General features: G+C 37.6%; 1 protein-coding gene across 1 annotated transcript in view; it reads left to right on the forward strand.

The window, feature by feature from the left end:
- The window catches only part of LOC143294050 (proteasome activator complex subunit 3-like), a 15249-nt gene extending 1316 nt beyond the window's left edge, over window positions 1-13933 (forward strand). The window contains exons 2-10 of the mRNA XM_076605464.1: window positions 570-602; window positions 1537-1599; window positions 4379-4471; window positions 5105-5171; window positions 5865-5977; window positions 7948-8016; window positions 8729-8851; window positions 9692-9778; window positions 11835-13933. Of these exons, the coding sequence (XP_076461579.1) occupies window positions 570-602; window positions 1537-1599; window positions 4379-4471; window positions 5105-5171; window positions 5865-5977; window positions 7948-8016; window positions 8729-8851; window positions 9692-9778; window positions 11835-11915 (729 nt within the window). The 3' untranslated portion in view covers window positions 11916-13933. The remainder of the gene's footprint in view (window positions 1-569; window positions 603-1536; window positions 1600-4378; window positions 4472-5104; window positions 5172-5864; window positions 5978-7947; window positions 8017-8728; window positions 8852-9691; window positions 9779-11834) is intronic.
- Window positions 13934-14173: the final 240 nt, after the last annotated feature.

Genomic DNA, 14173 nt, shown 5'->3' on the forward strand with positions numbered 1-14173 from the left:
AGATTTCACTAGTTATATACTTCTGTTAAAATAACACATTTTCTTTCTGAAAATTGTTTCCCTTTCTCTACACCAGTCTTGATGATGATAAGTATTGCTATTTTCATGATAGTTGCATCATCAAAGAAGACTTAGCTGGAGCTAGCACTGTAGTAGATAACCATTGGTTAGCCCTCTCACTAGTCCAGGCATAGCCACATACACAAGTGGAAGTGATGAGCTTTCTTTGTTGAAAAGTGTAACTTTTAGGTATTCATTTCATTTTACTTTCTTATTCACATCAGAATTTTTCTAGGATAATGTAGTCAGCCTTCATAGATAATTGAATTTGTCATTTTTATAGCAGTTGCATCACATAAATTGGAAAATATTGTAATTTACTTGTGCATCTAGCCATTCTAGATTATCTTTTATATTTTGTCTTTGTATCTTATGTTTTGCCCTTGGCTCTGTGTGTGAGTTTGTGTGTGCATGCATGTTCAAGCAGTGTAAAAGTTTAACTGTAATATTTTTATTTGTTGATGTGGTTTTACTTTGAGAGTTTATTTTCAATTTGTATTTTGTTTCAGGTCGCAGATTTCATCGAGAATTTCAAAAAAGAAGTAAGTGTAACATTAAATTAACTAGTCAAATGCTAGTTTGTTGTTAATACTGGGAATATAACACTAACAGTCTGCTGAGAATTCCATATATTGATTATATAGATTGAGAAAACAGTGACAAGTTAATTCATCAAATATGATTCAAATGCTGATTTAAAAATCTATACACAGTAGGTGTCTGTCCAGAAGGACAAAATCGGTTTTACTTTTAGAATTTTGTTATAAAAAATTTTTTTGGAAAATAGGTTAGCACTTTGCATCAATCCCAGATCGTTGTGGAGAGTTCAGCTTGGCATCAATCCTAGGTTGAAGGACAAGCAGAGCAGCAGCCTCTAATCCTAACCAGTAACCCCAGCCCTGATTATAGGCCCTTAACTAACCCTAACCCTAGGCCCTCACCCTAATCCAAGGCCTTTTATGATTCTTGAGTTTGCTTTTGCTGCTATCCAGTATATGGCATGAACTTTTGACCAATGGCTAATGGAACAGGTCAGTGTAAGTTATTGTAACTCTTCAGAGCGAAAAAAAAAATCCAAACAGGAGTCAGAGACTCATGACTCACGGTTTGGTCACCTACATCACTTCCTCCTGAATCCATTGACAGCTGTCTAAAGAAACAGCCTCTAAATCAGTGTTTAACTCTCATTTGATTACAGTCGCGTGATATTTTTGTCAGGAACTACACGAAACATCAAGCTCTGTATTGATCCAGGATCGACACCAGGCTACTTCAGAAAAAAAAGTGTCTGTGGGTGGGAGTTCAGAAGAAGTAATTTAAACTATATATACACTACCAAAGTGTCAGATTATAGTTGTATTATGGAATGATGTAAACTAAGCAACCTGTTGTTTTTGTTTGGATGTGGAGATAACTATACCATTGACATTTTCTCAGTTGTCAGTTTAATCATTTGTTTTTTTATTTCGTGTGCAGACTGAAGCTCTGGTGACAGATATTTTCCCACAGAAAGTGCTGGACATTGAAGAGATTTACCAGGTGATTGTTTGATAAATTATTTGTATTGTTTAGCTCTTGTTTACATTATGAGTCTAACCTGGCTGAGTGCTTTTTATGCCAGTCTTTGTACACTTGACATGTATATAATGCATCTGTGGTAAATATTGATGATAATGATATCAAAATATTTTTTTTAGCTTACAATTGGCAACAGCTGTTGGCAGAGGAAGCATATTATTATTAATTTGTCAGCATTATGATAGATCTAAATTAATGAAATATTTCCATCCATCTGCTGAGAATAGATATATCCTATGTAGTGTTTACCTCTGTGGTGCTGGGCATTATTTTGGCCTGTGCTTTGTATTCGCCCAGCACTTTTTGGTTTCAAAGGGCAATAATTAACAAAAAATTCTAGCTAGCAAACAGCTACAAAAAAGTATACATCAACCCATACTCTTTTTTTTCTGTTTTTTAAAGGAAAATGAACAGACTATCAAATTTCTGGTAGCCTGAAGATTCCGTAACATACTGGTTATCAGTGAGTGAACCATGATTGTGAGAAAGACATTTTACATACTTTTGAATATATATGTTACAGAATGTTAATAACACTAACAGCTAATAATACTGACAGCAGCTGAAATGAACCTAGATGATTTCTGAAAACTAAATCATGTGTTGTACATTATGTACACATACAGTTATAAATTATCATCCAAAATTCTGGAATTCTACACATTTTTAACCCATCATTCACTAATAGTTCTTTGGCAACAGCAGTAGAATTGTAGTTAGCAAACTTTCTTTTTGTGATTTCAAGACAAATGAAAATAAGTTTTTATTTAACAACACACACACACACACACACACACACACAACATATGTCATGCCTGCCTGTGCCATGCCCATTCACTTCATGCTCCCTTTAAGAAAACATCAAAGAGGTTAACTTTGACCCATTTGCAGAGATGCCAACTGTTGCATTTTTGCCATAATTTGTTACACTTGATCGCAGTTTGTTCCGATGTTATGCCAACGTCAAAATTGTTCCGACCAGTTCATTGTTGACTACATAGCATGGTCACATGCTTTCCTGTTGTGGCATTACCCAGACACTCTAGACCTATTGAACATGAGGCCAGGGCAGTCACTGCTAACCTTGGTTTCATGTGATGATACTCAGCTGATCACATGCGTGTTTACATTGAAACAGCATTGAGTGGACCAATCAGCTTAATCGTAGCAGTTACAGTGTGTTGCAGGTAGGCCCAAGTGTTTGCATGGCCTGTAAATAAAATGTATGTTTGTTCAGAGTCCCAGTATTCCTACCAAATTCAAAATGTTCCTACCAAACTTCCTGATTGTTCCTACAAACACTTGACAGGAATTGGCATCTCTGCAGTTGGCACGCAGTGCAGGGGATGGGGTGGGTACTAATCAGAATTTGCCTGCGGGCGGAAACTGATCCCCTTCTTTGAAATTCCAACATGATTTTTAAAAAAACCATGCTTCTCCAGTGATTCATGCAACACATGACCTTGTTCCACTCCCTTTATCAAACACCTACCCCCCCCCCCCCCCCCCCCCCCCCCCCCCCCCCCCCCCACACACACACTTCTTGCCCTGAATAAGATGAGGATGTGCTGTCTTTGAGGTTAACTCTAGGCCAGCCATAGAGCTATTCTTGGCCACCTGTTCACTATCGGTTTCCTTTTATGGCAACACCTAGCTCTACAATAACCCCCACCCTCTCTGTCTCTGCAACTGCGGTACAAATCATCACTCTCGCGTTCATGTGCCTCAAGTGAACCATCTGACAAGATTTTTTAACCACAAGAACAAAATTTTCTTCAATGATTTGGAAAGCTTGTGCATCATCTTGTGTGACAAAATCACAAAGAGTGTTTGCTGTGTTTTGTCCACCATCAGCGTTGGGTTACGCTGCTGGTCAGGCATCTGCTTGGCAGATGTGGTGTAGCGTATATGGATTTGTCCGAACACAGTGATGCCTCCTTGAGCTACTGAAACTGAAACTGTCCACCATCTTGAAATTTTCTGAGAGGGGTACTGACAATAATATCCAGTAATTACCATACAGGGTGTGATTGGCTGTTGCTCCTCGTGGATAATGAAAGTAGCCATGTCAAGCTCTCTGATTGGTGGGTTTTTTTGTTTGTTTTTTTGACATATCAACTTTAAAATAGGAAGTTTCAGAAAAATCCTGAAATGACTCGGGTGGATATATGTACATCATGGGGCAAATCGCAGTGCATTTTTCATGATGCATAAATTTGTATACATCATTGGGCTTTGAAGAGGTTGATACCATCCTCTTTGTGAAGTTGCTACATACATCAAAAGACATACTTGTTTGCATCATTGATAAAATTATATTTCACCAGTTGATGTGTTTGATAATTTTAAATTGAAACCGCACTTTTTGATTTACCTCATTACATGGTACACTGGTAAACAGTTAAAAAAACCCAACTTATCTTTGATTCCATTGAATAAATATCAAATACATACTAACATAGCAAGTATTACTTACAATGTAATTAAGTTCAGTTTTGGTTGAACTTGTTGGTACAATATCATTGTCACAAATCGTGAAACCTATGATTATTTGAAGACAGTATTTTCAATAAAAGAAATCTATTTTACATTTTTAGAAACTATTACATTTTCTTTCCCCACAGAAACTTCTGCCTCACATTGCTTTGTTTCTTAATGCCTTTCAAATTGCTTGAAATGTTAAAAGACAGGATAGTACATCTTTTTAGATTTCCCTATATTTTTTAATTGATTTGTGCAGAAAATGGTTGCGGAAAAGAAGAGTGATGTCCATGCCTCCATCAACATTCCAATTCCAGAGGCTGCATCTCTCAAAGAAGATGACTCAGATGAGGTATGAGCAATAATTGTATGTTTTCATCTTATGCATTATGATTATAATTGTATATTTCATTGGTGTCTGGTGTTTGTATTGGAGAAAAGAAAAGATGATTTGTGGTACCAGGTTTAGAATGGTCAGTTGATTTTGCTCGTGTATAAAAAGAAAGGAGAGGGGGAGAAAAAGAATGTAATAACCACCACCCTGTTTTGATGGTTTGTGTGTGTCACTGTGTGCAACAAACTTAATTTATAGTATTACAGCAGTCCACAATATATATGTCAGTTGTATGATATATGGGGTGAGTGTGAGTTTGTTAAAGAAAGATTTCTGGCGACAGAAAGGAAATTGCAAGTTTAAAGATCCCTGCTTGAGAACTTTTTAGCATGTTTCAGCCAAAATATTTTTACAGACAACTGTTGCATCAGTGGATTAGTCACTAAAGAGGCAGGTCATTCTCTGGGGTCAAAAGTGGTATCAGAATGTCAGAGCTGTCATCTGTCACATAATTTTAAGTACTTGAGGTTGTTTCAAATGTTTTGAAAATAATATCCTTTTGATTATGAACAAAAGTTTCGGAGTGTTTTGTTTACATTTGTTATTTTGTTTTGGTTTTTTTTATTTCTTTTCCTTCTTTTCTTTTGCAAGCCAACCACCAAGAAAAGGAAGTTGGATGCTAATGGCAGTGACAGTCTTCCTGCTGCTGTTCCTTCAGGTGACTATTTCATGTGTATGCTTTCAGTTAGTGCCTAATATGCTGTGACATGTGTCGGTATAGCAAGTAAGTGGAGGTTAAGTTTTGTCATCTTTTCAAGAGCTACAGCTAGTTCATTTGAACAAAATGATACTGTTGCATGTCAAAGCATCCGGTTAAAGAATAGTGTTTTAGTAATTGATGTGTTGTTTCAGTTGTGGCAATTAAAAGTATGTCACTTTTTTTTATGGACAGAGCTGCAGGCTGTATCTTTTTTCACATTTGCAGTTTTTATCTTAGCCTGGTTGTTTGATCTTCCATTGTCTTCTGACTCTTCAAGCATGTGTTGTTAGCTCTGTCTGTGTGTGTGTGTGTGTGTGTCTGTACACTTTAATTAAGGCTGTGTGCGTTTCTGAAGCCATTGTCTGATAAATGTCTGCAAGTGAACAATTTTCCTCTTTTTTTTTTTTTTTTTTTCTATTTTCTTTTTTTCTTTTCTTTTTTTTATTGATTGATGTCTTAGTTTTGTTATCAGCCGACTTTATTGCTAAAAAAAATAAGCTGTTTCTTCCAGGGGTTTTTGATTTATCTCACTTCCCAGCATTCCAGCCTTGTTTAAGATGGCCGTCTTATAGTGTGATTTTAAAGGTTCTTTTTTGGAAGATGACTTCATGACATGATATGTGACAGTCTGCTGATCTAAATGTGTTACAGGTACACCAGTGCTTGTGTTTCCCAATGGGAAGGTGCCGTACAATGCCTTTATCCACAAATGGGCAGAAAGCATCAAACCTCTGATCACAGACCTCATGGAGCATGCCAACATGGTACACAACTTTTCTTTCCCCCTCCCCTTCCCATTTTTTTTTCAATTTTTTTTCAATTTTTTTTTTTTTTTTTTTTTTTTTTTTTTTTTTTTTTTAAATTTATTCTGTTCCAACAGGATTTCTGCTTCTTCTCAAGCACTTCACTGATTCTGGCTAAACAAACAAAAACAAAAAAGGGGGAGGGGGGGTTTCATTTTAGGGAATATGAATTGTCATCATTCTTTTCAGAGAGAGAAAAACATAATGTGAACAAAAAAGAGTTCAGTAGCTCTAGTAGATCATACAGGTTATGTTCAAGAAAACCAGAAGTTTTCAGATACATTTTTGTTCTCATTAATTCATAATATGTAGCAAATTTGGGGTCAGAATGAAGGTTTACACACATTCACTGTCAGTTTTTCATTTTCAAGGCAGATGGATTGTGGTGGAAGACATGTCCCCACACTCAACATTTCTTTTCAGTTGAGATTATTTTTTTCTTATTTGGCAGCCAGCCCTCTTTGAAGCAGTTTGTCATCTCTTCACGGTTTTTATTGCTAACTTTAGTAGAAACAAAAGTTATTTTCCTATCAATTTCTGCCTGAAACTTCACAGAATTCCAGATATAAGGGATATTAGAGTATCACAGTTAATTAAATCATTTCTTAACCTCCATGTCTGCCATGGGGTGTATGGAACTGCTGTGTGTCTGATTCATCCCATTTTCATTATTGACTTGCAAGATACTGTTCAAGGGAAGTAACCAGGTTTGTGCATTATGCTGTCCAAGATGGATTTGACTCTTTTTACAATTTGTCTTTAAGCGTTCCCATAGCCGAATGGTTAAAGTGTTGGACTTTCGATCTGAGGGTCCAGGGTTCGAATCACGGTGACGGCGCCTGGTGGGTAAAGGGTGGAGATTTTTACGATCTCCCAGGTCAACATATGTGCAGACCTGCTAGTGCCTGAACCCCCTTTGTGTGTATACGCAAGCATAAGATCAAATGCGCACATAAAAGATCCTGTAATCCATGTCGGCATTTGGTGGGTTATGGAAACAAGGACATACCCAGCATGCACACCCCCGAAAGCGGAGTATGGCTGCCTATATGGCAGGATAAAAACGGTCATACACGTAAAAAGCCCACTCGTGTATATACGAGTGAACATGGGAGTTGAAGCCCATGAACGCAGAAGAAGAAGAAGAAGTCTTTAAGCGTTCAGTAAGGAAAAGAAAACTCCACAAATTTTTGTTTTTACTGTTTGAACTGTTCCTCTGATGGGTGCAGTGGGTTGACTGGTTGGAGCGCTGGATTCTCGCCTGAGTTTCTCTGAGTTAGATCCCCAGTTTCTGTCACCTGCTTGGAGTTGGGTTTTTTTGTTATTTTCTTTATGTCCTTGGTCAGACCTTGTTAAAGGATCTTGGGTCATGTTAGTAGTGGGTTTAGAAAAACCCAATGTTTTAGCTTGAAACCTTCATTTTAGGGTCTTCATTTACTATGAAAGCCTCCAGATTGAAGCTTCAAGCCGAAATATTGTTAACAGTCAGCGTTTGTATTGCAATATTGTGTGATAGTGTTTGTAGGGGTGTGGGTGGGAGGATGTGGGTGTATGTGAGTGCTCATTTATAGTATTTATGTTTCAAAGAGTAGTATAGTAGAGGAAAACAACATGATAATTGCACTTGGTTGTTGTGTCTGATACATTTGCAGATATTTTAGCACCATTCCAGACGTAGAATAAACAGACATTAATTTTCTTTCTTTACCTCAGCAGACTGGAAATGCAAACAGACCAAAAAAAATCTCAATGCAGGGGGTTAAATGGAGACAAGATACGAAAATAAAGCTGTGACTTGTGTGAGTGCATATTGAAAATAACAATAGTCTTCTTTGTCCCCTGTTAGAACTTTGTGCTGCTTACAGATTAGCATACATGTTCTTTTATTTCTGGTTAATGGTAACTTGTATGTATGTTGTCTGTTTTGACAGGTGAAAATGTGGATCAGTTTTCTGATACCCAAAATCGAAGATGGCAACAACTTTGGGGTCTCAATTCAGGTGAGTTTCTCTGTCTGTTTTTGTGATTTGGTTCGCTGTGCTTCATGACTTGACACACATGCACACGCATGCAGATGTTTATGAATTGCTTATTCCATCGTTATAGTTTATCCTTTCTCTGTACATCCCCCTTAAAACTCCATCCCATCCCCATCTCACACACCAACATGCATACACACATGACACGTCTAATATCACTCAAAGTGAAAAGGTGTTAAATTAAAGAAACAAGAACACACACACACACACACACACACACACACACACACACACACATATAATAGATAGATAGTTTTTTATCTTAATTCTTCAGGGGTTTTTCTTCTTCGTTTTTTTTAATAATAACATTTGAAGCTCAGTTGCATGCCTTTTTTTTCTCGAGGTCATTCCAGTTTTTATTGTCTCTTGCTCTTCTTGTTGCCTGTAATTTGCAAGTTAATTGCTGCCCACTGCTCTATTTTCTTGATGTTGATATTATTGAATACATTTAATGATATATTCTTTCACTTTGGCGTAGTTTTATGCAGAAGGTTAATGCTGTTTGTTCTTCGTTATTTTGCATCTTTTAGGAATGCTGAAGTTTTACAAAAATGCGATTTTTTTTTTGGGGGGGGGGCGTTGTTTTTATTTGTTTTGTTTTTTGTTGTTGTTCTTTTCAAATATATATCCATTTGTTAATTGCTTCCCCATCTCCCAATGCTTGCCCATCCAGGAAGACACTATGGCAGAAGCACGACAGGTGGAGACAGAGTCAGCCACTTACCTTGATCAGCTGTCTCGATACTACATTTCCCGAGCAAAAATCATCTCCAGGATTGCCAAGTACCCACATGTGGTAAATGGCCTTTGCTTTGCTGTAGATAGTTCCTTGTTTTTTCATCATCTTGACTGTGTTTTCTACTGCAGCTTTGCTGTCTGGTGTTTTCCATAGTCCTTATGCTGTTGTTGTTTTTTCTGTGAAGTTATAGAAAAGATTGGGATGGTTTGAAACTGTGAAGGTGAAAATTTGTATGGACACACACACACACACACACACACACACACCACACCGCACCACACCACACCACACCACACCACACAACACAACACACAAAAGAAATACCAGTTGTGGGCTGCAGTGTGCACCGATTAAGGAGAAACATTTAGGATAGAAGTTAATGCAACAAAACTTTGAATGTTTCCAGACCAGACAACTCCACATAAAAATGATGAGTAATACAGATGAAGAAATTCATATTTCCAGACCACACAACACTCCATTGCTAAAATAAAATATCAGGCTGGGAGGAGGAGGATGGGAATTGGCTTATGAGATAAGATATTTGTGAAAGATTACACAGTCACTTTTGTTTTTTGGAGTTTGTCTACAAAAAAATAAACCACAAAAATGATCCAAACTATATTTGTTCCTCCTCATCAAAAACAAGTACTTAGTGTTTCTTTATCTAGATAATTGACCATTTTTAGTCTCCTGCACCCCTGAAAACGGCACCTTATCTGTCTACATGGCGACAGTCATTTCATTGTTGTCAGTGTATGGGTGGTCGTCTTTTTTTTTTTTTTTTTTTTTTTTTTTTGTTATTGGGTTGTTTTGTTTTGTTTTTATGTGTGTGTGTGTAATTAGTGAGTCAGTTAATTATCCATCAACTCTACATGATTTCTTATGTACTTCCAGGAGGACTACCGCCAGTCAATCCGCGAACTGGATGAAAAACAGTTGATTTGTCTGAGGCTGACGCTATGCGAGATGAGGAATCACTACGTAAGTTGCTGTTGTCCTCTTGTGTTCTGCCCTCTGTTGTCTCTCGTGCTGCTTATTTGTGCCATGGAGTCATGTCTGTGCTATAGAAAAATCCATGTATAATTGGCCATAGTTGTTTGACGTATATATGATGGTCAGTAGGGTTCACTGATGCCCCATAAAAGTCCTTAACAAATTTAAGACTGCTTTTTCCAGATCTGATCTTGAAAGTCCTATTAGTTTTAGGCTGCAATGCTTGTAGCTGTCTTGGAGTGCTTGACAGTATTTTGAAAATAACGTTGATGGAGAATGGTTTATAAATTGATGGGAAATAATTGCCTTTTTCTTATGGACATGTTGAATTTTATTACGTCCACAAAAAGTTTTTACAACTATGACATGTGGTTGTCAGATCTTTGCTGTCTGGATAATTTTGCTCAGTCACATCTGTTGGGAGTTAGCATTTTATTTATAAGCATGGAGCAGAAGAAATATATGTCATGGATTCAGTGTCATGAAAGGGGAAAGAAATATTACTCACACGCGTTCAGCGCTTGATGTTTAGTTCATCTGAGGAGCGAACTTGACCCTGCGTTCAGCTCGGGAGGGAAAGTCAATGCCTAAAAATAACAAGCTACCGCTGGAAGGGTTAGAGCTTTAGCTTGGAAGAACTGAGAGCACAAAACGCTACGAGTTCTCTTTCACGTTGCACCTCCAGCCGTTATCAGCTGTTGGGAGGGAGAAAGACCAGTGTGCTGTTCCGCACGATGGCAGCGGCGACAGGGAGAAAACAACACCTCTTCGTTAACTTTTGATAACACATTGCTTGTCAACACAATCGCGGAGAAAACAACACCTCTTCGTTAACTTTTGATAACACATTGCTTGTCAACACAATCGCTTAATGAATAGTATAGTTTGAAAGAGCATAGTCTTAGCTTTAAAACGATAGGAAACTCAAATGTGAACATCCAATTATTTTTCTCAGGATAACTGTTTGAAAAAAGCAAGTATGGTTACCACCAGTTTGTTAACATGCATTTTGACACATTTTTAACACACTGAATCTAATCTCACAAAATTCGCTCAACACAGACAATACATTCCATGCACAGCATTACACATCAGCGTGCCTCTCACTAACCTGTGTTGATAGCTGGGAATTCTGAAGGAAGCTGTGGTGTGTTAAAGATCACAACTGTTTTGTAGCTTGTACAAGTACTCCACAGGCACACTGATTCAGTCATTCATGCACATCGAAGAAAAGAGAGAGAAGGAAACAGAACGAAAGAAAGGAAGGGATGAAGGAGAGAAAGAGAGGGAAGGAAACAGCATGAAAGAAAGACGGAAGAAAACAGAATGAAAGAAAGGAATGTGAGAGAACAGAATGTGAAGGAAAACCAAACTCACGGTACTTCTGCTATGAAAAAAAACCACACCACCGCCAGTCACAATTGTCAGCACAGTTCTGTCAAGTAAATACTGCTATCTTAAAAAATATTTTCCAGCCAAGGAAAGTACTACCACCATCAAAAAGAGAAGTGTCCGCTCTTTCCAACAGTGCAAACATTAATGCCACAGAAATAGGAGTATGCTCACCAGCCCGCTCAAAAGAGGCGCGCAAATTGCCACGCTTTAATAGAAGACAAAGAAGGGTCAGTGACGGGTTAGCAGGCACAGCAGCTGACCTACTTATCAGTATCTTGCACTATCAGGCCTGTCAGGGGGATCTAAGTGTGTGGTTCTGCTTATAGCCTAGACAGCAGTGTACTTCTTTGTTTGCAAGTGTTTGATGAATGACAGCTGACTTTAGTCACTGTGGCTCCAGACCTCATACACCGACATCAGCTGCAGAAGGATCCAAAGTGTCCTCACAGAAGAAAAGGGTTAGGAAATCTGTTGGTGGGTGATACAAGCTTAGTTTACTCACAGACATGATTCTGAACTTTCTGTACTTGTTCAGTCGTTCTTGCTTCAGTTTGTCTTTCCATTTTCACAGTTTGTCTTTTCACCAAGGCCAGTTCATTGACACTTATAAGGTATAATACTGATGCATGTTTGTTTGATGTCCTTACAGGCCAGCCTGCATGACATCATTCACAAGAACATGGAGAAGATCAAGAAGCCACGCTCTGGGAATGCAGAGAACTTGTACTAGTCACCCGGTGCAAGAGACTTGGTTTGATCTGAGTAGCCAGGGCCTAAGGGTAGAGGAGGACAGGATAACTCAGCACATTGTCAGACAGGGAGACAGACAGAGCCCAGGAATATGGACTGTAGATGTGTGTGTCTGGTATCTGGTGTCTGTATGCCATTACATGTGACAGTCAGTGTCGTTTGTGTTCCAGAATTAAAAAAACAAAACAAACAAAAAAAAGACCAGAAATTTGACTCATTGAGAGACTGATGATTGTGTTCAGAAAGGGGTGGAGGAGAAATTGGGAGAATGCGTTTGTTGAGGAAGCGGTCTTTATGCTTTTTGTTAATTTCTTTTCTTTTATTCCCCCTGTATTTTGTGCGGTATATTTGAAATTGATGACATTTTTACAGGTTAGTTTGATAAATGGATTGTTTCTAGATATTAGTCTGATGGATCAAAGACCTGAACATTTCATGATCAGTATTCCTACGCATTTAATCATTTGGGTGTGAAAATGACACAAATCATTTTTCTCTCTCTTAGTCTTTGTCATTTATACTGTAATCTGCCCAACAGGTTTACTTTATTATAAAACTGCAGTTTACTGGAAATGTAATCTATTTTACACAGTGTTTACTTTGCCAAAAAAACCGAAAAAAAACTCAGGAGTGTGGGTCAAACTATGGCTTTTCTGTGGTTTAATGGCACACACATACACACACACACACACACTATTGCATATATTTCTATCAGTGTGTTTTCCATTTCTATTTTAATATGTAGTTTACTATTTACCTGTAATCATTTTGATTGATGTTTTTTTTTTCTAACAGCTCATTGTGTTTGTATCATACAATTTAAGCTAAGTGTTTCAGAAGTTTGCTAGATACTTCAATTCTATATTTTACTTTTTAGAAAGTCATCTTTATTGAGGACAACCTCTTTCTATTTGTTGGTCAATTTTGAGAGATGAGAAGTAGCTTTTTGTGGGATACATTTAATCAGGTAGGTTCTAAAGCACAAGGCCATTTTTACCTTGCCATTTTGGTAGCCATACCCTGTTTTCAGAGGCAGGCATATATCAGAGAGTCAGTGAGATCTGAGATTAGTGATCAACTCAGTGTGCTGTGCAGACTGTATTTGTCAAGAGTGGTGGTTTTCTGATCATCAGTTTATTGGTGTCATCCTTCCCATTTCCTTTAGAATTATTATCAGGTTCAGCTGATGTTTGCCATCAAGCTTGCACCTGATAGTTCCATTTGTATCGTTCACAGTCTGAAAAATTGCCTTTTTTCTACTCGATAGGGATCAAAGGTTGGAAGCTTGATTGCATGCATGCATTGTTTTGATAGTACCATGAAAAGGAATGGAAATGTTGACACACAGCTTAGAATGTTCACTTCTTTGGTTTTTACATGTATGTGGATGGAATGAGTTGAGTATTTTGGCTTGATACATGTGTGTTGGTAGCAAGATTTGGAATGTTGGCACATGGGGTGTTTTTGTTTTGTTTTTTTTATGACACGCATCTTCACCACATAAACCAAGTAGTTCAGGATATTTAAAAGCAAGTCCTTTTTTTGTTTTACACTTTTGCCTGTCTCTTTTTCTTTCTTTTTTTGTTTTTTTTGTTTACCCTTTCCTATCGTCAGTTCAGCAATCAGTGAATTTTCCCAGTTGAAAGTTCCTGCAATATATTTGTACCCGGATGTTCGCCCCCTGATTCCCTCCTTCAAATACTTGCACCCCTTGCACATGCACAAAAGAATTAATGTCTTGTAGTTGGTTTCTGTGTTTTGTTTTGATGGCTGCTGTCTGGTACTTGAACATAACAGTACTGACAAAACAAAAGAAATCATGAACTGTTTTAAAGCTGCAACTGAGAATGATGGTTTGTGTGTTCCAGTCAAGGTGTGGGTGAGTGGAAGTTGGTGCTCTTTAAATGTATTACCCTTTTTTTTTTCTTCTTTTTTTTTTGTCTTATTTAATGTGCAGAACTTCCTCACTTCAATAATAAAGATGTTTCTGAAGGCTGAGCACTGATTTCATTTGTGGAATTTATGCTTGGTCCACATGAATGAATACTGTTTGAAAAATTCATGGTCCTACAAGGAGAACCCATTGAAGACAATTTCAGTTTGATGTATTAGCAACTAAAACAGAATTTGAAGGTGATATATAATCAGACAGTAAAGACCAAAACAGTGCATTTGTTTGCTTATTACATGGGTTTATTGTACTGATTATTTCCAGAAACGACTAACGGTTTGGTTTTT

Source organism: Babylonia areolata, chromosome 19 (genome assembly GCF_041734735.1).
Source record: "Babylonia areolata isolate BAREFJ2019XMU chromosome 19, ASM4173473v1, whole genome shotgun sequence".
In the NCBI taxonomy this organism is placed as follows: Eukaryota; Metazoa; Mollusca; class Gastropoda; order Neogastropoda; family Buccinidae; genus Babylonia; species Babylonia areolata.